The 22,177-nt window shown below is 44.6% G+C and overlaps 1 protein-coding gene across 1 annotated transcript in view; it reads left to right on the top strand.

Annotated features, from left to right (window-relative positions):
• LOC143769967 (uncharacterized) overlaps positions 1-22,177 on the top strand; it is a 224,791-nt gene that overhangs the window by 127,218 nt on the left and 75,396 nt on the right. Inside the window, exon 7 of the mRNA XM_077259080.1 lies at positions 21,540-21,678. Coding sequence (XP_077115195.1) covers positions 21,540-21,678 — 139 coding nt within the window. The remainder of the gene's footprint in view (positions 1-21,539; positions 21,679-22,177) is intronic.

Raw genomic sequence — 22,177 nt, 5'->3', positions numbered from 1 at the left:
AACTGAAAAGATGGTAACAAATTGCAAGCTTTCGAGACTACGCAGGTCCCTTCATCAGGCATAGACTAATACAAATTCTGAAGAATCACATACTTATATACAGCACAGCACAGAGAGAAAGAAGGCACTAGATAAGACAAGTGACGTGATGCAGAATTATTATTATGTGAGAGGGATAGACATAGATATTGGAACAGTTCAGAGATAAGGATAGGAAGTTTTAATGTTTTATGGTCCTCTGAATGGGTCTGGTTCTATGTTGTGATTGATGAAAAAAGACATAAATCCATGCGAAACATTCATTCCTGCACTGAGTGTGCCAAAGGTCCTCATGAGTTTATACTCACAGATTCTTCTGTCTTTCTTAGATTTCTGAGATTACAAGAGCCACCAGAATATCAAGGAATCACCTGGTACATTACAAAGCTAATTCAGTCTTTGCCTGATGAAGGGACCTGCGTAGTCTCGAAAGCTTGCAATTTGTTACCATATTTTCAGTTAGCCATTTAAAGGTATCAACCGCTGAGGACTCTCACGTCTAAATAATTTTCTATCTCTAGAACAAAACCAGGAGTGGATGATAAATGCAGAAGTAGTGACGTGTTTTCAAATACGGAGGTCAAAAAGTCACTAAATACTCAATATGTGAATGTGGCCTTATGCACTTTATGTTAACCACACAAAATTAACAATTATCACTGTGGTTCCTCTGTCCTCTCCAGAATAGGTATGCAAATTTCAGACATTTGCTCATACCATTTGTCCACTCAAAACATGTTTTAGGCTGGGTTCACACTGCGTTGAACCCGTCCGTTAGACGGACTACGTTACACCGCGGCATAAACGCGGTGTAACGTAGTCTTTAACGCCCGCCATTAATTCCTATGTCGGACGCATCGCTAGGGATGTGCCGTCATTGAGTTACGGACCCTGAGACGCGGGCTGCAGTTTTTCCGGGTCCGTCACTGCTAGCGCAGATAGAGCTAGAAGATGCTCTATCTGTGCTAGCGTGCTGCCATACTGGCACTTCCGTTTACAGCAGCCCATTACCGTATGTGTTGAACGGGCTGCTGTAAACGTAGTGTGAACCCAGCCTTACAGACAATGTGTGGAGCCCATTTCTTATCTGGATCGCCTATTTTTATTTTATTTTGAAATAGCTTAGGTATGTCCTTTTCACAAAATCAGAAATGGATTTTCTTTGTTCCCTCAATGTATACTCACCACAAATGTAGCAGTTGGGATGATTTAAATACTGTCTTCGTGAGGAGGCCATGTTATCACCTTAACACACTGCCGACAGAGTCGGTATAGAATCACAAACATCTAGTTATGTATTTGACTATATTAATGACAGCCAATACAACTTTTAACTGATCTGAGATATAAGAGACTAGCATCCCATACAGGTGACAATCCAGCAGCTGTCGGCTGTACACTATAGCTGACAACTTGCTGCATCAGCCTCAATCAGTGTTTTCACTGTCCATATCTATTTAACCCCTTAGATTCTGCTGTCAATAATGACTGTATCATATAAATGTTTAAAAGAGTGTGGCTTCTCCCTCTTTATCCCCATCGGCACCCTGAGATCATGTTTGTGTGGTCCTGATGTTTGCATGGCAATTCACAAGCAAATAGCAACCTTAGAGTCTGCCGGCTATAGTAACCTGTTCAAAAGTCAGCAACATTTAGGTGGTAAAAATGCACTTTTTAATTCTGTCATGTCACTTTGCATTATTTCCTGAAAATCACCTGACGATGACGGGTTAATAATCTACAGTACAGACCAAAAGTTTGGACACACCTTCTCATTTAAAGATTTTTCTGTATTTTCATGACTATGAAAATTGTACATTCACAATGAAGGCATCAAAACTATGAATTAACACATGTCGAATTATATACTTAACAAAAAAGTGTGAAACAACTGAAATTATGTTGTGTGTGTTGTGCAGAAGTCTGGTGGATACACAGCTGATAGTCCTACTGAATAGACTGTTAGAATTTGTATTATGGCAAGAAAAAAGCAGCTAAGTAAAGAAAAACAAGTGGCCATCATTACTTTAAGAAATGAAGGTCAGTCAGTCCGAAAAATTGGGAAAACTTTGAAAGTGTCCCCAAGTGCAGTGGCAAAAACCATCAAGCGCTACAAAGAAACTGGCTCACACGAGGACCACCCCAGGAAAAGAAGACCAAGAGTCACCTCTGCTTCTGAGGATAAGTTTATCCGAGTCACCAGCCTCAGAAATCGCAGGTTAACAGCAGCTCAGATTAGAGAGCAGGTCAATGCCACACAGAGTTCTAGCAGCAGACACATCTCTACAACAACTGTTAAGAGGAGACTTTGTGCAGCAGGCCTTCATGGTAAAATAGCTGCTAGGAAACCACTGCTAAGGACAGTCAACAAGCAGAAAAGACTTGTTTGGGCTAAAGACAGGTACGGACTGGGGCTGAAATTCAGCCCTGGCATTTGAAAGTGCAGCGCCCCAGAGTTCTGGTCGTTGCAGTAATGTCGTTCTTCCACCAGGGTGAGTGATGTTACGTCTGAAGGCAATAAAGGAGATCCCTTTACCAGGTATCACAAACCACACTTCACACTCCAGGCCGCCAGGGGGAGCTACGCTCCTATCTACTAGGGCACTCCTCACAATTAGGTAAAACTGGTGGTCTGGATAGGACGTGAGGCAGAAGCGAGCTGGGCTTCACCCAGTGAGCTGCTATCTGAGCTCCTCTCAGGTAGTGGGTCCCTGACAGGGGTGGGATCCTGTCAGAGGCCTAGACGGAAGGCCACGGAGCTGCGCCTGCCCCACATGCGGCAGCATCCTAAGGAAGAGACATTGGAAGAGAATTGTATTGTAGAGGGTGAGAAATGAAGTCATAGCAAAAGGAGAGGAAAACCAGAAGGAGTTCTGCCCTGCAAAAGGCTGCCTCCTTTCTGAGGCACAGGATCCCGGTAGCCAGAACACCGAGGGAGTAAGGATCTCTACGCTTTACTTCAGAGACTGGCAGGACAGTTAATTCCACGTTAGTTGCCCGACCTTATACCCAGGAGGCACGGTGGCAACTTGTGGGGGCTGGGGCGTGATAGAGTCCCTGTAAAAAGCCTCAGGCTATCAGTCATACGGGTTTATCCTGTCCTATCCATCAGGGGGACAGAGAGAAAGAGACATAACGTCTACAATAGTTGTGAGGACCTTACCGAGAAGCTCAGCAGGGAGGTACTACAACACCCAGGCGCTAGAGGAAGGCTACTGATTTCCACCTGGATAAGGGGACTCTGGATTTGCCTCCAGACCAGCCAGACTCTGCCTACCCTGTGGTCTGTACCCTGGATTGCAGATGCTGAAGCCTTCAGTAAAGGTAAAGAGACTGCAACCTTGTGTCCTCGTTCTTCACTGCGCCTCACACCATTCACCATCTACACTCTGGGAAGCCCTGGGGATACACTTCACCTGTGGGAAGGTATACCATCTAGCTGCCATAACATCACCCCAGCGGACCCCTAAGCAGCGTCGGTCACCCTGACCGATTACCACAGGTGGCATCATGAACATTATCCCTTTAAAGACCTTTCCCCCATTTAACAACAGACGTCCCCTAGGGCCACGGACCAGGTCAGCTACCGTGACATCCCCACCGAGAACCGAATGACCCAGTACCGAGTACCCCGCTGCCCTACGGGGGCGCTCCAAAATCATACAGGCCCATGTTGTCCACGTCCTCAAGCACCAGATGGGATATATTACTAATATTACCCTGGATGGAGGAAGGGAAGATTTTCTATGATACCAATATGTCTACTGGGCTACTGGGGTAAGTGATGGAGTCAGCAACTTTGTGCTCATTCACAACTCTTAACAGTATGGGGATCTTGAGAACACCAATTCAGTTAACAACATAGCAGAAAAGGCAGCGCATGATCAGACAGGCCCTTCTGGCATTTGCCAGAATTCCCAGATGGCCAGTCGGGCCCTGGCTAAAGAACACAAGGAATGGACATTAGACCAGTGGAAATCTGTGCTTTGGTCTGATAAGTCCAAATTTGAGATCTTTGCTTTGGTTCCAACCACCGTGTCTTTATGCGACGCAGAAAAGGTGAACAGATGGACTCTACATGCCTGGTTCCCACTGTAAAGCATGGAGGAGGAGGTGTGATGGTGTGGGGGTGCTTTGCTGGTGACACTGTTGGGGATTTATTCAAAATTGAAGGCATACTGAACCAGCATGGCTACCACAGCATCTTGCAGCAGCATGCTATTCTATCCGGTTTGCATTTAGTTGGACCATCATTTATTTTTCAACAGAACAATGACCCCAAACACACCTCCAGGCTGTGTAACGGCTATTTAACCAAGAAGGAGAGTAATGGGGTGCTACGCCAGATGACCTGGTCTCCACAGTCACCAGACCTGAACCCAATCGACATAGTTTGGGGTGAGCTGGACCGCAGAGTGAAGACTGAAGTGAGAGTGAAGTGCAGAGTGAAGGGCCAACAAGTGCTAAGCATCTCTGGGAACTCCTTTAAGATTGTTGAAAGACCGTTTCCGGTGACTACCTCTTGAAGCTCATCAAGAGAATGCCAAGAGTGTGCAAAGCAGTCATCAAAGCAAAAGGTGGCTACTTTGAAGAACCTAGAATATAAGACATATTTTCAGTTGTTTCTGCCTTCAGTGTGAATTTACAATTTTCATAGTCATGAAAATACAGAAAAATCTTTAAATGAGAAGGTGTGTCCAAACTTTTGGTCTGTACTGTACGTGATGGCACATTTTAATATGTCGAGAGGTGCTGTTTTTAAAATGGCATCACTTTTGGGGGTTTTTCAATATATAGGACCCCTAAAGTCACTTCAAGTCTGGATAGGTCCCTAAAAAAATAATTTTGCAAATCTCCATGAAAAATTGCTGCTACAATTTTAAACCTCCTAAAATGCTAACAAAATTAAATAACATTTTACAAATGGTGCTGATGTAAAGCAGACATGTGGGAATTATTATTTATTAATGTTTTGCTATGGTATGACTATCTGAATCAAAGGGATAATCATTCAAAGTTTGAAAATTGCTAAATTTTTTACATTTTTGTCAAATTTATAATACTTTTTATAAATAAACACAAAACATATCAACCTAAATTTACCATTATCATAAAGTATGATATGTCACGAAAAAACAATCTCAAAATCACTGGAATTTCCTGAAGCGTTCCAGAGTTATTACCACATAAATTGACACCGATAAGATTTTAAAAATTTGACTCTGTCACTAAGGGGTTAAATGTGTATTGCATTTAATACATTTTCAAGTATTTGTCACATACCTTAAAGACCATCTTTGTTTCAATAATTAATACCCCTATAGATGAAAAAAATCCAAATTCATGTGTGGGCAACTGTACATTACCTCAAAACATAGAGCTGCTACAAAACAAATGATATATTCTGATTCAGCGGACTGAATATACCTAAAATCAAGCCTAATGACTGAGGCACCAAAACATTTTTTTCATTTGTGTGAACGACCTCAATTCTATAGGTATATTCTATAAGCAGCAATATAGTTCAATATTCTTATATTCAATGTTCACATTTGTTTCAGTGTGTGACAAGGTGGCAGGGGGTGGCAGCCATGGGCAAGTCCACTAAGCAACAGTCAGTTAACCCCCCGGAACCTTGCTCATGAAAAGTCAAATACAGTTCCTTATACAGCATGTGTAACATGCACCACAGCACACTCTCAAGCTCTTGTCACATTTCTTTCGGCTGCTATTACGTAGGCTCTGCAAATCACTTCAGAGAAGAAGTATTTTTCCAACAGTTGAACTTTAACAAACAGCAAAGCATCCATCAAATCAGCAGCACAGTTCACACAGAGTGGCATCTCCTCACTCTCCCTGTATTTCGGACAGACCTGATTCTTCCTGATAAATTCTTCCGTCTCCCACACTTACTTTGTTCCACACGTGCTCTGGCTCACCAGTTCTATTCATGTCCAAGGTCCGGCTTCCTTAGGAAGAGGTGCTAGGATAGCTCTCTTAGCTCCACCTGCCCCAGTCATAAACCCTGAATCCTCCTTGAGAGTCCTCTGATCACTGGTGGCCGTCCACACTGGTCCCTATTCTGGGACTCCCTCCAGCCATAGCCGCTCCATTGGCCCGGCTATATAAATCCTGTATTCTACATACATCCTGCCTTCGGGCAAGCTGCCCAGGAACCCCTCTCTAAGAAGCAAGTCTTTCTCTTATATCCCCCTGCTGTGTGCTGCTCTGCTCTGTGCCCCTCCATCTACTTACGCCTGTGCAGCCTGTAACTAACTAACTAACTAACTGAAGCTGGTTTCACATTTGCGTTTTTTACCGCTGCGTTTTAGGCTGGTTTCACACTTGCGTTTTTGTCTGCAGCGTTTTTTGCACAAAAAACGCATGCGTTTTTTTCTCCTATATTTAACATTGAAAACGCATGCGTTTTTTTGCACATGCGTTTTCAAACGCATGCGTTTTTTGTCTGCATGCGTTCATTTTCAAAAATGCTACCTGCAGTATTTTCTTGCGCGTTTTTTTGCCGCGAAAAAACGCATGCGTTTTTTCGCGGCAAAAAAATGCATTGCTGTCTATGTAAACGCATGCGTTTTTAAGCACATGCGTTTGTTTGCGCTAAAAACGCATGCGTTTTTATAGAAAAAAACCAGAAAACACACTGAAAAGCCACCCACCACCATCAAGGTGATAAAGGGATCTAAACCCTAACCCTAACTCTACCCTTAACCTCACCCCTAACCGTTTAATGAACATTTTCTGACAGTCATATTGCCACGTATTTAAGTGCCACGTATCACGTATTTCAGTGCCACGTGCCACGTATTTAATACGTGGCACATGGCACTTAAATATGTGCCACGTGGCACTTAAATACGTGGCACGTGGCACTTAAATATGTGGCACGTGGCACTTTAATACGTGGCACGTGGCACTTAAATACGTGGCACGTGGCATACGTGGCACTGAAATACGTGGCACGTGGCACTTTAATACGTGGCACGTGGCACTTAAATATGTGGCACGTGGCACTTTAATACGTGGCACGTGGCACTTAAATATGTGCCACGTGGCACTTAAAGTGCCACGTGCCACATATTTAAGTGCCACGTGCCACGTATTAAAGTGCCACGTGCCACATATTTCAGTGCCACGTATGCCACGTGCCACGTATTTAAGTGCCACGTGCCACGTATTAAAGTGCCACGTGCCACATATTTAAGTGCCACGTGCCACGTATTTAAGTGCCACGTGCCACGTATTTCAGTGCCACGTATGCCACGTGCCACGTATTTAAGTGCCACGTGCCACGTATTTAAGTGCCACGTATTTGAGTGCCACGTATTTAAGTACCACGTATTTCAGTTGCACGTATTTCAGTGCCACGTATTTCAGTCACGTTTAGGGTTAGGGTTAGGGGTAGGGTTAGGGTTTTCTTGTTTTTTCTTGTGTTTTCTTGTGTTTTCTTGTGTTTTTCTATAAAAACGCATGCGTCTAAAAAACGCATGCGTTTTACCGCGTTTACATGCGTTTTTCACACATGCGTTTTTTTTTAAAAACGCATGCAGACAAAAACGCAAGTGTGAAACCAGCCTTACCGCAAAAAAACGCATGCATTTTTTTTCCTATACTTAACATTAAAAACGCATGCATTTTTTTGCATGCGTTTTGCCACGTTTGACAACGCATGCGTTTTTTCCATGCTTGCGTTTTGTTGTGGAAATGCAACATGTAGTAATTTCTAGAGGCGTTTTTTTTGCCGCGTCGAGCGTGGGAAAAAGTTCCCAGGCTGCAGTTCATGAGGACATCCAGCAGAGGGCGCATCACCGCGACTGAAGGTAACTATAGGTCATTGACCTACATTACCTTCATTCCCTGGGTTTTACAGGCACGAGCACAGCTGCATTATAGCAGAGCTCCTGCCTGTAAAATATTTTAACCCCTTCAGATGGATTTACATCGTGGGACGTTACAGATCTACGGAAGGTATGTATATTGTTGGTTTATTATTTTTAATTTGTTACAGAACGATGGTCTTCAGGTGGATTGAGAGAGCAATAAAATATTACAACAACCTGTGTTTTTATTTCATTAAAATACTTTGCAATATTGTGTGTGTGTTTTTTTTAACCATTTCATACAATTGGATTAATAATGGATAGGGGTCATAATTGACGCCTCTCCATTATTAATCTGGCTTAATGTCACCTTACAATAGCAAGGTGACATTAACCCTTCATTACCCCATATCCCACCGCTACACGGGAGTGGGAAGAGAGTGGCCAAGTGCCAGAATAGGCGCATCTTCCAGATGTGCCTTTTCTGGGGTGGCTGGGGGCAGATGTTTGTAGCCAGGGGGGGCCAATAACCATGGACCCTCTCCAGGCTATTAATATCTGCCCTCAGTCACTGGCTTTACCACTCTGGCGGAGAAAATTGCGCGGGAGCCCACGCCAATTTTTTCCGCAATTTAACCCTTAAAATTAATAGCTACAGCGCCGAAATTTTGCACATACACACTACTTACATTAGTAGTGGGGAATATGCAAAAAAAAGGGGGATATGACAAGGTTTACTGTATGTAAACCATGTCTCATATCATGTCGGGTTTTTAGGCAGGAGAAATGAAAAGCCGGCAATTGAATTACCGGCTTTTCACATATATCGTGCTGAAGTAAATATAGCTTTTTCTATTTATATTGGGTTTTCTAGATGATTTTGATGATTGGCAGCTGTCACACACTTCTCAGCATGCGTTTCAAAAATGCAAACGCATGAAAAAACGCATGTAATCGGGGCAAAACGCCGCGTTTTTTTTACCGCATGCAAAAACGCATGCGTCTAAAAAACGCAGCATTTGCACGCGTTTACATGCGTTTTTTCACCACCTGCGTTTGCGTTAAAAACGCTGCGTTTTTAAACGCAAATGTGAAACTAGCCTAACTAACACTCTTATCTTTCCTATGCTCTATTTCAACTGTGTCCCCTCTATTCTAATTCACTTATACTAATCTATCCCTAAAGTAAAGCACAATACAACACATTACAGTGCACATTAATAAACAGCAGAAAACCTCACATTATATTAGTATTGCTAAAACATCAGAGTGCCGCACGTGACACCCATGTACTTGTTCAGACTAGGGGAGGCAGGTGACAAACTGGGTCACCCCCTTACAAATGCATGCTACAGCAGTGTTACAGTATTGTACTTCATGATAGAGGTAACATTTCTACAATATGACTAACATTTATGTCGTTAAACTAGTTAATAAATAACATTTCCCACATGTCTACTTTACATCAGCACAATTTTTGAAACATAATGTTTTTTGTTAGGAACTTAGATGGGATAAAAGTTGTCCATTGATTTCTCATTTTTACAACAAAAAAAAGTGGTCTACATGACAGAAAATACCTAAAAGTGGGACCATTCTAAAAACTGCACCCCTCAAGGTGCTCAAAACCACATTCAAGAAGTTTTTTAAACCTTCAGGTGCTTCACAGGAGCTGAAGCAAAGTGGAAGAAAGAAAATAACATTTAACTTTTTTCACAAAAATGTTACTTCAGACCCATATTTTTTATTTTCACAAGGGTAACAGGAGAAAATGGACACCAACATTTGTTTTGCAATTTATCCAGAGCACGCCGATACCCAGTATGTGGGGGAAAACTACTGTTTGGAGCCCCTGATGTGCCTAACCAGTGGAAACCCCCACAATTTAGCCAATTTTAGAAACTATACCCCTCAAGGAATTTATCTAGATGTGTGGTGAGCACTTTAAGCACCCAGGTGCTTGACAAAAGTTTATAATGTTGACCCTTGAAAATAAAAAAATCACATTTTTCCCACAAATATGTTCTTTTAGTTGCAAATTTTGCATTTTCACAAGGCTAGCAAGAGAAATTGCACCATACACTTTGTTGTGCAATTTGTCCTGGCTTCGCTGATACCCCACATGTAGGGGAAAACAACTGTTTGGGTGCACGGCAGGGCTTGAAAGGGAATGAGTGCCATTTGACTTTTTGAATGCAAAATTTGCTGGTATCATTAGCGGATGCCATATCGCATTTGGAGAGCCTGTGATGTGCATAAACACTGGAAATCTCTCAGTAGTGACTCCATTATGGAAACTAGACCCCTCAAGGAACTTATATAGATAAGTGGTGAACACCGTGAACCCCCAGGTTTTTAACAGAGGTTTATAACATTGAGCCGTGAAAATAAAAAATCACATTTTTCCCACAAGGGTAACAGGAGAAAATGGACACCAAAAGCTGTTGTACAATTTCTCCTGAGTATGCAGATACCTCATATGTGGGGGAAAACTACTGTTTAGGTGCACATCAGAGCTAAAAAAGGAAGACGTGACGTTTTGGAATGCAGGTTTTGATGGAATGTTATGCAGGTGTTGTGTTTAGAGAGCCCCTGATGTGCCTAAACAGTGGAAACCCAAAACAAATTACCCGATTTTGGAAACTAGACCCTGTTAGGGTTTGCAGAATGCACCGAATATATTTATTGATGTGATTGGTGCGTTCGCAACCCGGGATCCACCGTGCAGGAAATATCCTGCCGCTAAGTAAATGGCGGCACTATATGGCGGTATTAACCAGCTCTGTTAGCTTCACAGAGCGGCCGAGAAAGCAAAGCTCTGTGCCCTGTTAACTCTCACAGAGACACAGGCTAACTACCCAGAAGAGAGCAGTCAGTGGTCATGCATGCACACAACTCTCCTCGCCGGAGGTGCCAGCATTCTAGGGGCTTATTTCAGCCGGGTCCCTGAACACATTCACACATATGACCACAGTGGCGCAAAGCATGTAACTTTAGAAGATACTAGCGCATGGCCGTGCGGCCATGCGAGCCTTAAATAGCTGCAGCACGTACAGGACCTTAAAGAAGAGGACCAATGAGAGACTGCTACTGAGTCTGCGTACCTACAGGACCTTCCTAGAAAGACCAATAGACTTGGCTGCAGTACCTGAACATGTGACCCTTGATCTCCACTGAGAGATCTTACCCTGGGCATGCTCAGTGTGTGCAAAGCAGGACTTAGTCCCAGAAAAGCCTGTTCCCCGTAGATCAGTGCAGGGTACAATAGCAGAGCCTGGAGAGGCAGCAAAAACCCTTTGCACTGAATCAGACTCAGTGAGACGCTGGGACCGACGTCTCCGCTGAACAGGCCCCACTGCGGCCGAAGGAGAATGGGAGACCGCAGCAGAGACGGATCGAGATTCCCCCTGTGCAGCAGAGGAAACTTGACTCCTAACAGACCCCTCAAGGAATTTATCGCTTTGGCCACTAGGGAGATTCCTGCCACACTGGAGGAGTTAATAACTGTCTCTACTCGAATTGACCTCCGTTTTAACGAGCGGAGGTTAGAGCGAGCCCAGTGTAGGCAGAGGTTTCGGCTGGCTCCCACCTTCACCAAACCTCTGGAATCTCCAGTCCTGGTTCCTGAGTCACATGAGGCCATGGAAGTGTCTCGAGCGGGATCTAAGTCCCGGACCGCTTGTGCACTCAAGGTCTGTCATGTTTGCCAGCAGTTAGGACATCTTGCCACCAGATGTCCCCAGCGGTCGAGGAAACGTCAGCGTCTAGTGGTAGTAGGTTGAGGTACACTAGACACGGCGACGTTTGCCTCCAAATTGTCCTTTAAGGGGACAATTTTTATTGCCTCATCCTCCCACTCGGTAGAGCTCTGCGTAGATTCTGGGGCGGAGGGCAATTTTATGTCTTCTGCTTTCGCCCAACGTCACACAATACCCCTGGTGATGCTAGCTCAACCAGTAACGGTACGAGTGGTGAATGGGTCGACACTGCCCTCACAGATAACACACCAGACCATCCCTCTTACTCTGTCCATGTTGCCCTCCCATCAGGAGATTATATCTCTGCTCGTCATTCCTGAGGGAATTGATGAGGTCCTGTTGGGGATACCTTGGCTACAGTACCACTCTCCTCATATCGAGTGGTCCTCAGGCAGAATTCTGGGATGGGGTGAATCTTGTGGGGGTAGGTGTCAGAGGGAGTGCGTTCAGGTTGCGACTACAGAGGTACCCGCAGATCTATCCTCTCTCCCCAAGCAATATTGGTCTTATGCAGACGTGTTCTCCAAAAAGGCGGCGGAGACCCTTCCGCCCCATCGCCCCTATGACTGTCCTATTGATCTTTTGCCTGGTGCTGAGCCTCCCCGGGGTCGAGTTTATCCATTATCTCTCCCGGAGATGGAGGCAATGTCTCAGTACATTCAAGAGAATCTGGCAAGAGGGTTCATCAGGAAGTCAGTGTCACCTGCTGGGGCTGGGTTCTTCTTCATGCAGAAGAAGAATGGGGAACTGCGTACATGTATAGACTACAGGGGTCTTAACGCCATCACCGTTAAGAATAAGTATCCTTTGCCCTTGATATCTGAGCTCTTCGATAGGCTTCGGGGAGCAAGGGTGTTTACTAAACTAGATCTGTGGGGTGCTTACAACCTGATTCGCATCCGTGAGGGGGACGAATGGAAGACGGCTTTTAACACCAGGGATGGGCACTATGAATATCTGGTGATGCCCTTCGGGCTCTGTAATGCCCCAGCTATTTTCCAAGACTTTGTGAACGACATCTTCCGGGATATGCTCACCACCTCGGTCGTAGTCTATCTGGATGATATTCTCATCTACTCTCCAGATATTGACTCCCACCGGAGAGATGTTTGCAAAGTCTTCGACCTCCTACGGGCAAACTCCCTCTATGCCAAGTTGGAGAAGTGTATGTTCGAGCAGGCGTCCTTACCTTTCCTAGGCTATATCATCTCCGCCCAGGGATTGGCTATGGATCCTGCCAAACTACAGGCTGTGATGGACTGGCAGGAACCCAATTCTCTTAAAGTGGTGCAGCGCTTTATGGGGTTCATTAATTATTATCGCCAGTTCATTCTGCACTTCTCAACTTTGGTAGCTCCCTTGGTTGCCCTCACCAAGAAGGGGGTAAATCCCAAAGTGTGGTCTGAGGAGGTCTCCAAGGCCTTTAAATCCATAAAGTCACACTTCGCTAGCGCTCCCATCCTACATCACCCCGATGTAGATAAGCCATTTATCATGGAGGTGGATGCCTCATCTGTTGGTGCTGGAGCAGTCCTCTTCCAAAAGGATGCTCAAGGTCGGAAGCATCCTTGCTTCTTCTTTTCTAAGACCTTCTCACCAGCAGAGAGGAATTATTCCATCGGGGACAGGGAGTTGCTAGCCATGAAGTTGGCGTTCTCGGAGTGGAGACATCTCTTGGAAGGAGCTCGTTTTCCCTTCCAAGTCTTCACAGATCATAAAAATTTGGTGTACCTGCAGATAGCCCAGCGGTTAAATTCTCGCCAGGCCAGATGGTCCTTGTTCTTCTCCTGGTTTCATTTCACCCTCCATTTTCTTTCTGGGGAGAAGAACATTCGTGCCGACGCTCTCTCTCGCTCTGTTGTGTCATCTGTGGAGGAGGAAGAGGAGCCTTGGCTTATTGTCCCCACCGAGAGCCTGAGAACTGTGGCCCCGGTTTCGCTAGAGTCTGTCCCTCCAGGCAAGACTTTTGTACCATCCAGTTTGCGAGCGGAGGTTCTCTCTTGGGCACACTCGTCCAGGGTGGGTGGACATTTTGGTTCCAAAAGGACATCTGAGTTACTGGCGAGGACATACTGGTGGCCGCATATGGCTTGTGATGTCGCAGACTATGTTCGGGCGTGTGTCTCTTGCGCCAAGAACAAGTCCCCTCGGCAACTGCCAGCTGGGTTGCTTTACCCTCTGCCGGTGGCGGACAGGCCCTGGGAGATGGTCGGGATGGACTTTGTGGTGGGCTTACCCAAGTCTCGTAGTTGCACCATTATCTGGGTGATCCCTGACTATTTTTCCAAAATGGTTCATTTGGTGCCTCTTCCATGGCTACCTTCTGCACGGGCTCTGGCAGCCTTGTTCATCAAGCATATCTTTCGCTTACACGGTATGCCGGACAAGATTGTCAGTGACCGGGGTCCCCAGTTTGCATCTCAATTCTGGAGGGAGCTTTGTCATCTACTCAGTATTGAGTTACATCTCCCCTCGGCTTATCATCCCGAGACGAATGGGTTGGTTGAGAGAGCCAATCAGACTCTGGTCACTTATTTATGACATTTTGTTTCTGCCAGGCAGGATGACTGGGCATCCTTGTTACCGTGGGCAGAGTTTGCCCTTAACAACGCTGTTGCCAACTCCACCGGTCAGACTCCTTTCCTCCTTAATTACAGCCAGCATCCGCGGGTTCCTGTGCCTATGCCCGTGTCCTCTGCTGACTCCAGGGTGGCAGACTGGGCAGTGGAGGCACGAGACATTTGGGACCGCACTCAGGATGCCATCCGGGCCTCCAAGGAGAGAATGAGGTCCTCCACCGATGCACATCGGCACCCTGCCCCGACCATTGCTCCTGGCGACTTAGTGTGGCTCTCTGCTCGTAACATCAGGCTGCGTGTTGAGTCCACTAAGTTTGCTCCTCGCTACTTGGGTCCCTTTAAGGTCCTCGAACAGGTTAATCCTGTAGTCTACCGTCTAGCCCTTCCTGCACGCCTAGGTATCACCGACACCTTTCATGTGTCCCTCATGTCCAGGTTTTCTGAGTCATCTGCCGGGACATCGGGTTCGTCTACTGACAATTACGAGGTGAACGCTATTTTGGGGTGCAAGGTGGTTCGTGGCAAAAATTTTTATTTGGTGGACTGGAAGGGTTACGGTCCTGAGAGCCTGCTGAGCACATTCAGGCTCCGCAGCTCATTGCTGCCTTCGAACGTAGCGAGGACCAAGGAGGGGGGGTCCTAGGAGGGGGGGTAATGTTAGGGGTCAAGTTCCCGCCTCTGCACAGGGGGAATCTCGGGCCATCTCCGCTGCGGTTTCCCATTCTTCTCCTGCCGCAGTGGAGCCTGCTCAGCGGAGACGTCGTTCCCAGCATCTCGCTCAGTCTGACTCTGTACAAAGAGTTACTGCTGCCTTTCCTGCTTCGGCCATTGAAGTCAGTGCTGGGCAGCGGCGAGCAGACGCTTCTGGGACTAAGTCCTGCTTTTCTCGTTCTGAGCATGCCCAGAGTAAGATCTCTCAGTGGAGATCGAGGGTCACATGATCAGATACTGCAGCTAAGGCCATTGGTCCTTCAGGAAGGTCCTGTAGGTGTTCATGCTCTGTGGCAGCCTCTCATTGGTCCTTCTAGGATGGTCCTGTACGTGCTGCAACTATTTAAGGCTGGCATGGCCGCACGGCCATGCGCTAGTATTGTTCTTTGTTATGTGCTTTGCGCCAGTGTGGTCACGTGAGAGTGTGTTCAGGGACCCGGCTGAAATAAGCCCCTAGAATGCTGGCACTTCCGGCGAGGAGTTTGTGTTTGTATGTATTCAGGGACCTGGCTGAAATAAGACCCTAGAATGCTGGCACCTCCGGCGAGGAGTTTTGTGTGCATGCGTGACCACTGACTGCTCTCTGTTTGGGCAGTTAGCCTGTGCATCTGTGAAGTCTAACAGGGCACAGTGCTTTGCTTTCACGGCTACTCGGTGAATTAACTGAGTTAGTCCATACCGCCATATAGTGCCGCCATTTGCTAGCAGCAGGTACTCCTGCATGGTGGACCCCGGGCTGCGAATGCACCAATATCAATAAAAACATCTCTATTTACTCGGTGCGTTCCGCTAGCCCTAACACCAAAATTTGTCCCACAATTTCTGCTGATTGTAGAAACACCTCAAATGTGGATTTACAGTACTGCTTAGCCACACGGCGAGACTCAGGAGGGACGGAGTGATATTTGCTTACTCGAGAACAGATTTTCCTAGAAACTTTTGCAGACTCCATATACAGAGCCCCTTAGTGCTAGAAGAGCAGAATCCCACCCTCAAGTGACAACATTTTAGAAATTATACTCCTTTGGGAATTTATCTTCAGGTGTAGTGATGATTTTGACTCCATGGGTGTTTTTCAGAAACAAGCAACAGAGGATGCTGCTAAGTGAAAATTGCAAACTGTCGTTGTGCTGTCCAGAACGTTGTAGTCAGTCGCCATTATCTTGTAGTGCCCAGTATGGTATAGTGCCCAGCACATGCTTCTGGAGACATCTACAAGTAAATTAGGCAGGCTCTCATTGCTACAGAAATGCCAAAGAAGTGGACGCTACATGAAGTTTAGGCACACTGTGGGGCTCAGAAGGGGGGGGGCATTTGGATTTGGAAGTGCAGAATTTGCTGAATTTGTTTAGAGGGGCAAGGAGTCATAGTGCTTTTCCAGAGCCTTTGCACTTCCAGTAACGTGGAAGGCCCCTATATTACCATTTACTGAGTGGGGACTTTCTTATTTTGTGGATTAATTTGAAGCTTTTATTGGGAACATTTTACATAATGCTTGGGATCACATTTATCTAGCGCTCTACTCTGATCACTTATCAGGTTTCCATCTACCGTATTTTTTGGACTATAAGACGCACCCCAAATTTGGGGTGAAAATTGCAGAAAAAAATATTTTTTTATAAGATGGGGGCCCATCTTATTGTCCGAATTTACAGTATCTTACCTGAGGGCTGGCGGTGGCAGAGCATGGTCACAGGAGGCATGGTGTTGGCAGAGGTGGGGTGATGCGGTACGGCGTGCACCTGAGCAGGGTCCCTTCCTGCTTAGGTGGGCGACGCCACGGCCTGGTGTCCATGGGAGGGTTGCAGCAGTGGTTACCGGCAGAGGTGCGGGGATGAGGAGGCACAGTGAGCGGTGTCCCTTTCACCAGTGAGATGATGCAGCAGCCCGGCGTGAGCGGGGTCCCTTTCACCGGTGAGGTGCGGTGGCAAAGGTGCGGCGGCAGAGGTGCGGGGATGAGGAGGCGCAGTGAGCGGGGTCCCTTTCACCGGTGAGATGATGCAGCAGCCCGGTAAGCAGCAGAGCCGGGTGAATCATGTTGTTATCGGTGGTGGCGGCCATCTTCCTGAGGCCGCGCGTGCGCAGATGGAGTGCTCTGCTTCCCGGGGCTTCAGGAAATTGGCCGCAGGAGGCCACGCGTGCGCAGATGGAGATCGCGGTGGCCATTTTCCTGAAGCCAAGATCTAAATCTGCGAACTCGGCTTCAGGAAAATGGCCACCGCGATCTCCATCTGCGCACACGCGGCATCCCGTGGCCATTTTCCTGAAGCCCCGGGAAGCAGAGCACTCCATCTGCGCATGTGCGGCCTCAGGAAGATGGCCGCCACCACCGATAACGACATGATTCACCCGGCTCTGCTGCTTACCGGGCTGCTGCATCATATCACAGGTGAAAGGGACCCCGCTCACTGCGCCTCCTCATCCCCGCACCTCTGCCGCCGCACCTCTGCCGCCACACCTCTGCCGCCGCACCTCTGCCGCCGCCACGACACCACTGCGGGTAAGCCTGCATTACGACTATTAGATGCACCCCCTATTTCCCCCCCTTTTTTGGGGGGGGGAAAGTGCGTCTTGTAGTCCGAAAAATACGGTAAATCTCCAAGTGACGTGATTCAGATGGAACCCCCGAGGGAGCCACTCACTATATTGAGACAGCAGAGCTACTCTGGACTCCGTCGGGCCTCTGTTCAACGTTGTCCTTTTCAGAAGTGCAAAAAACTGGGTAATAATTATAGGGGATAACTCCAGAGACTCTTTGCGTGGAACAAGACAACTACAGGACACAGTTTTATAAGTGGTAAAGTCTATATTATCACACGGTGATTCAAACAGGTGCAGAGAGAAACTCAAGTCCACAACACTTGGTGCAAATAATAAACGCAGCTTAGCAGTCTATAGGAAAATTCAGAGGAAAATGCAATCAAGCAGAAAGTCTATGAAGCACAGTTATTCTTGAGGATACTTGACACGAATAAATCCTTGTCTTAGTCCAGACACAAATAGATATGCTTATAGGCAGTTCAAATCATATCTTAGCTCAACCAGGGAGGCCTGGTTAATAGTCTCAGTTTATTGCAAAGCAGCAGCAGCTTACATGTCCAGCAAATGCAGGTGGAAGTAAACACGAGCAGCAGATGAAGGAGGATTACTGGAAACTTGTGTATGCAGCAGGAACTCAGAGCAGAGTAGCAGGATCACCACACAGGTTCACAGGAGCAGGTGTATAGCCAGGGAGTAATCAGAGATCAGGAGCTGGATGCAAGGCAGAGTACTCTAGCACAGACTGAAGGCTGGGGTGGAGTTTTATAGCAGGAAGACACAGTGCACATGAGACCAAAGACGCCATCTTGGAAAAGGGCAGTAATGCACAAAAGGTAAAAATGTTCAGAGTCCTGACAAACTGTGGCGGACCGCGTTTTTATGCACGCCTAAAAAGGCAGACACTGCTGGATCATAGGCTAGATTTTCACAGGTTTATCGTGACAGAGAGGGGCCAGAAGACAGCAGTGTCTGATTTCACATACTCCTGCAATGATCAGAAGCACTTCTACTTCATTTTAAATGGTGCAGGTTTCTGTTAGCAGTTCCCAGCTTGGATGATCCCAGCTGTTCAGTATTGACCACTCCCCTCTCCTATATATACTCACCTCTGTCATTATGGATTGCCAGTCTTGTACTGCTTGGTGAGGAGAGGAGGAGTTGGTTGTTGGTAGAGGCATTTTTTGGAGTGTTTATCTTTAACTGAGGTGTTTCATCTGTGTCCTTCCTTGCTTATGAATACACATATATTATTCCTCACCACTTCCTTGGGTGGGGAGGGACAAATATAGGGCTGATTCAGGAGTTCAGCAAGGTAAGTGGCTCCAGCATCTTCACCATCAGAAGTAATCTGGAGACCAGGGATAATTAGAGCACCCCGGGTAATTTGACAACAGAAATGTGACAGACAGAGTCCACCATGCCTCCATCTGCCTCAGACAGAACCCACTGGGGGTTCCATCTGAATCACGCATTTCATAGATTTACACGTAGAGCACAGTATTAAAGTGAGCCGAGCCTTACTGAGATCTTTGGAAGGCAGAATGAACACATCAACAGCAGGTGCAAAATTGGTTTTATTTATTTTTTACACCATTCCATGTGCTGTATAAGTGATTAGATGACTTTATTCTTCGGGCTGGTGCAATTACAATGATATCAGATTCATATCGTTTAATATGTTTGGCTGCTGTCACACACTAAAAGACGCTTTTTATTGCAAAAACAAGTTTTTGCATCGACATATTTAGACAGCTATGATTTCTCCATATTTTGACTGATAGGGTTATGTGAGAGCTTTTTTTTTGCGAGACGAGTTACCATTTTTATTGGTACTATTTTTTGGGGACACAACATTTTTTGATCGCTTTCTATTCTGATTTTTGGCTTTTTTAATGCCATTCCACATGTGGTAAAATTGATAAGACAGCTTTATTTTTTGGGTCAGTATGATTACAGCAATACCCTATTTATATAGTTTTTTTATGTTTTGCCGCTTTTACTCAATAAAAACTATCTTACAGAAAAAAAATATATTTTTCATTGATTTTTACTGAAAGCTATAACTTTTTTATTTTTCCACTAACAGAACTGTATGACAGCTTGTTTTTAGTGGGACAAGATGACGATTTCAGACATACCATTTTTATTTACATTTGTCTATTTGATCGTGTTTTATTCCCCTTTTTGTTCTCCGCTATGATGATAAAGCATAGTTTTCTGCCTCATTTTTTTTTTTTTTACGGTGCCCACTGAAGGGGGTTATCTAGTAGGACAGTTTTATAGATCTTGTCATTCTGGATGCGACAATACCAAATATGTGTACTTTTTTTGTTTATTTTTGTTTATACATAAATAAATGTATTTATTGGATTTGATTTTTTAAAAATATTTTTACAATTTTCAGTAACTTTTTTCCTTTTAAATTGTCCGAGTATGGGACACCAACTTTCCCTGCCCTGATCGCTGATCTGCTTTGAGCAGGAGCCTACAGGCCACTCCCACTGGGTGACCTCATGGCCATCTTTCGACCCAGGGTCATCGTGGAGACAATCGGCACAACGCAATCACAATCGCACCCCCCAACTATCATACATCCTGCATAAATATTTTTGTGACGAACCGCCATTAGCACCATTGAAGGGCTATGATATGGCACTACAAAATGCACTGATAGTCTTCATAGCTTATGAATTTGTGTACTCTATGCAAAAAAAAATCCCTCTGTACTATTATAAAACATCCCATATGGGAAGTGTCTTAACCTTTTAAGGACAGGACAATTTTTAATTTTTGTTGTCCCCTCCCCCTTCCTTTTAAGTGCCACACATTTTTTATTTTTCTGTAGACATACCCATGCGAGGGCTTGTTTTTCGGGACAAGTTATAGTTTAAAAAGGACACCATTCATTTTACCATATAATATACTAAAAAATGGAGAAAAATGGTGAAAAAAACAATGTTGCTATTGTGTTTTGGGGGAATTATTTTTACAGTGTTCACTATAAAATTGATCTGGTAATATGATTTTCCAGGTCGGTTTTATTACACTGATACTAAACTTGCATAGTTTTTGTTTATTTGGCTTTTTAATTTCTTCACCTAGTAAAGAAAAATTGTGACAATTGCAAAGAAAAATTGGTTTGTGTTATCTTTTTTCTTAAACCCATAACTTTATTTTTCAATCATTGAAAATTGAGATGACTTTTTATTCTTACTATTTCGGGTTACATTTGACTTTTTGGATTGAATTTTATTACATTTTTGGATGAATTGTGACAAATGAAAAATGACAAGTTTGAGCGTTCATTGAAAGGAATAAATATTTTGTCCTATTTTATTGGTTCGGGCATTATCAGTTATGTTTTTTTGCATTATTTACATTTTTTTATTTATGTTTGAGGAAAAAAGGGGGTGATTTAAACTTTTATATTTGGGTTTTTTTTGACATATGTTTTAAAAATATTGTTTTGTTTTTTCTTAATTTTAATATATTAATATATTCCCTTACGGGACTTGAACTTTTGTTTGCTTGATACATTGCAGTTCAAGAGTATTGCATCTTTTATGAAGCCCAGTCACTAGCTGGTCTTCAGACGATATTTCAGATGGCAGACACCTTCATAAGCCACCTCCTTCATGATTGCCGCCATTTTGGAGACTTTTATTGCAATGTACAGTATAGCTTGACTGCTTCATTTGAAATGTTAAATTGATTTGACTGGAGCTAGCTTTGATTGCATCAGTTACTATCAGGTTTTTGTTTATTGTCAAGGTGTTAAACATATACTTACCTTGTTCCAAACATCTTTTAAATTCCTCTGTTTGTACCATTTTTTCTCTAATGGTCGCTCCTCCAATATCTGTCCTTAATTGTCCAATTAAAAGTCAAGAGATATCTGATTCTTCAAACATTGACAATGATGTGTATATCCTCCTGGGCCTTTCATTTGTCAGTCCATTCTACTTAGTACTTTGTTGGGCAACAACTTTAATATTTATCCTAATATTCAGAAAGCAGACAAAAAATAAAATGTTAACGTTTGTATTGTTTACTATTATTATTTATTTATTTTTAAGCTATTTCAGAAGACTTACACATCATCGAATGTGCACTTTTTCTCTGAAATATGTGATACAATTGGAAGAAAGAACTGGGGAGTATTTCTTGAAGTGCTTGAGAGCCTTACAGAATATACTCTGCAAAACTATACAGAAGGTAATTGTTCTATTACTATGATGTTTCTTTTACTTCAAAACCTAACAATATTCTTTTGAAAATTCTCATATTTCATTTTTTTCTACTTGAAGGGGTTTTCCACTACTCGGACAACCCCTTCTCACTTTGAATATTTTCACCCGTTAAAATAAAAACACTTATAGGCACCTCCAGTGGTGTCAGCACACACTTTCCCAGGGCCCATGTGAGGTTGTTATGACACTTGAGTTGGCATCACTGTCCCCGCCTTTGGGAAGTCCGGCTGGCCGCTCACTACCTCTCGATTATTTATACATCCGAATGCGGGACAGTGACGCCAGCGCTGATGGGCGCAGGGCTCAAGTGTCATAACAACCTCACAGGAAAGCGTGCTAGCATTGGAGATGAGTAGAAGTGTTTTTATTTTAACGTGTATAAGAATTTAGGATACACCACACACTCTATAGATAATTATGTGCAATATATGATTTTTATTCACATAACATCATTAAGGGAGCAG

Source organism: Ranitomeya variabilis, chromosome 4 (genome assembly GCF_051348905.1).
Source record: "Ranitomeya variabilis isolate aRanVar5 chromosome 4, aRanVar5.hap1, whole genome shotgun sequence".
NCBI lineage: Eukaryota > Metazoa > Chordata > Amphibia > Anura > Dendrobatidae > Ranitomeya > Ranitomeya variabilis.
The sequence above is the reverse complement of the archived record's forward strand: the minus strand, read 5'-3'. Positions and strand labels throughout refer to the sequence as shown.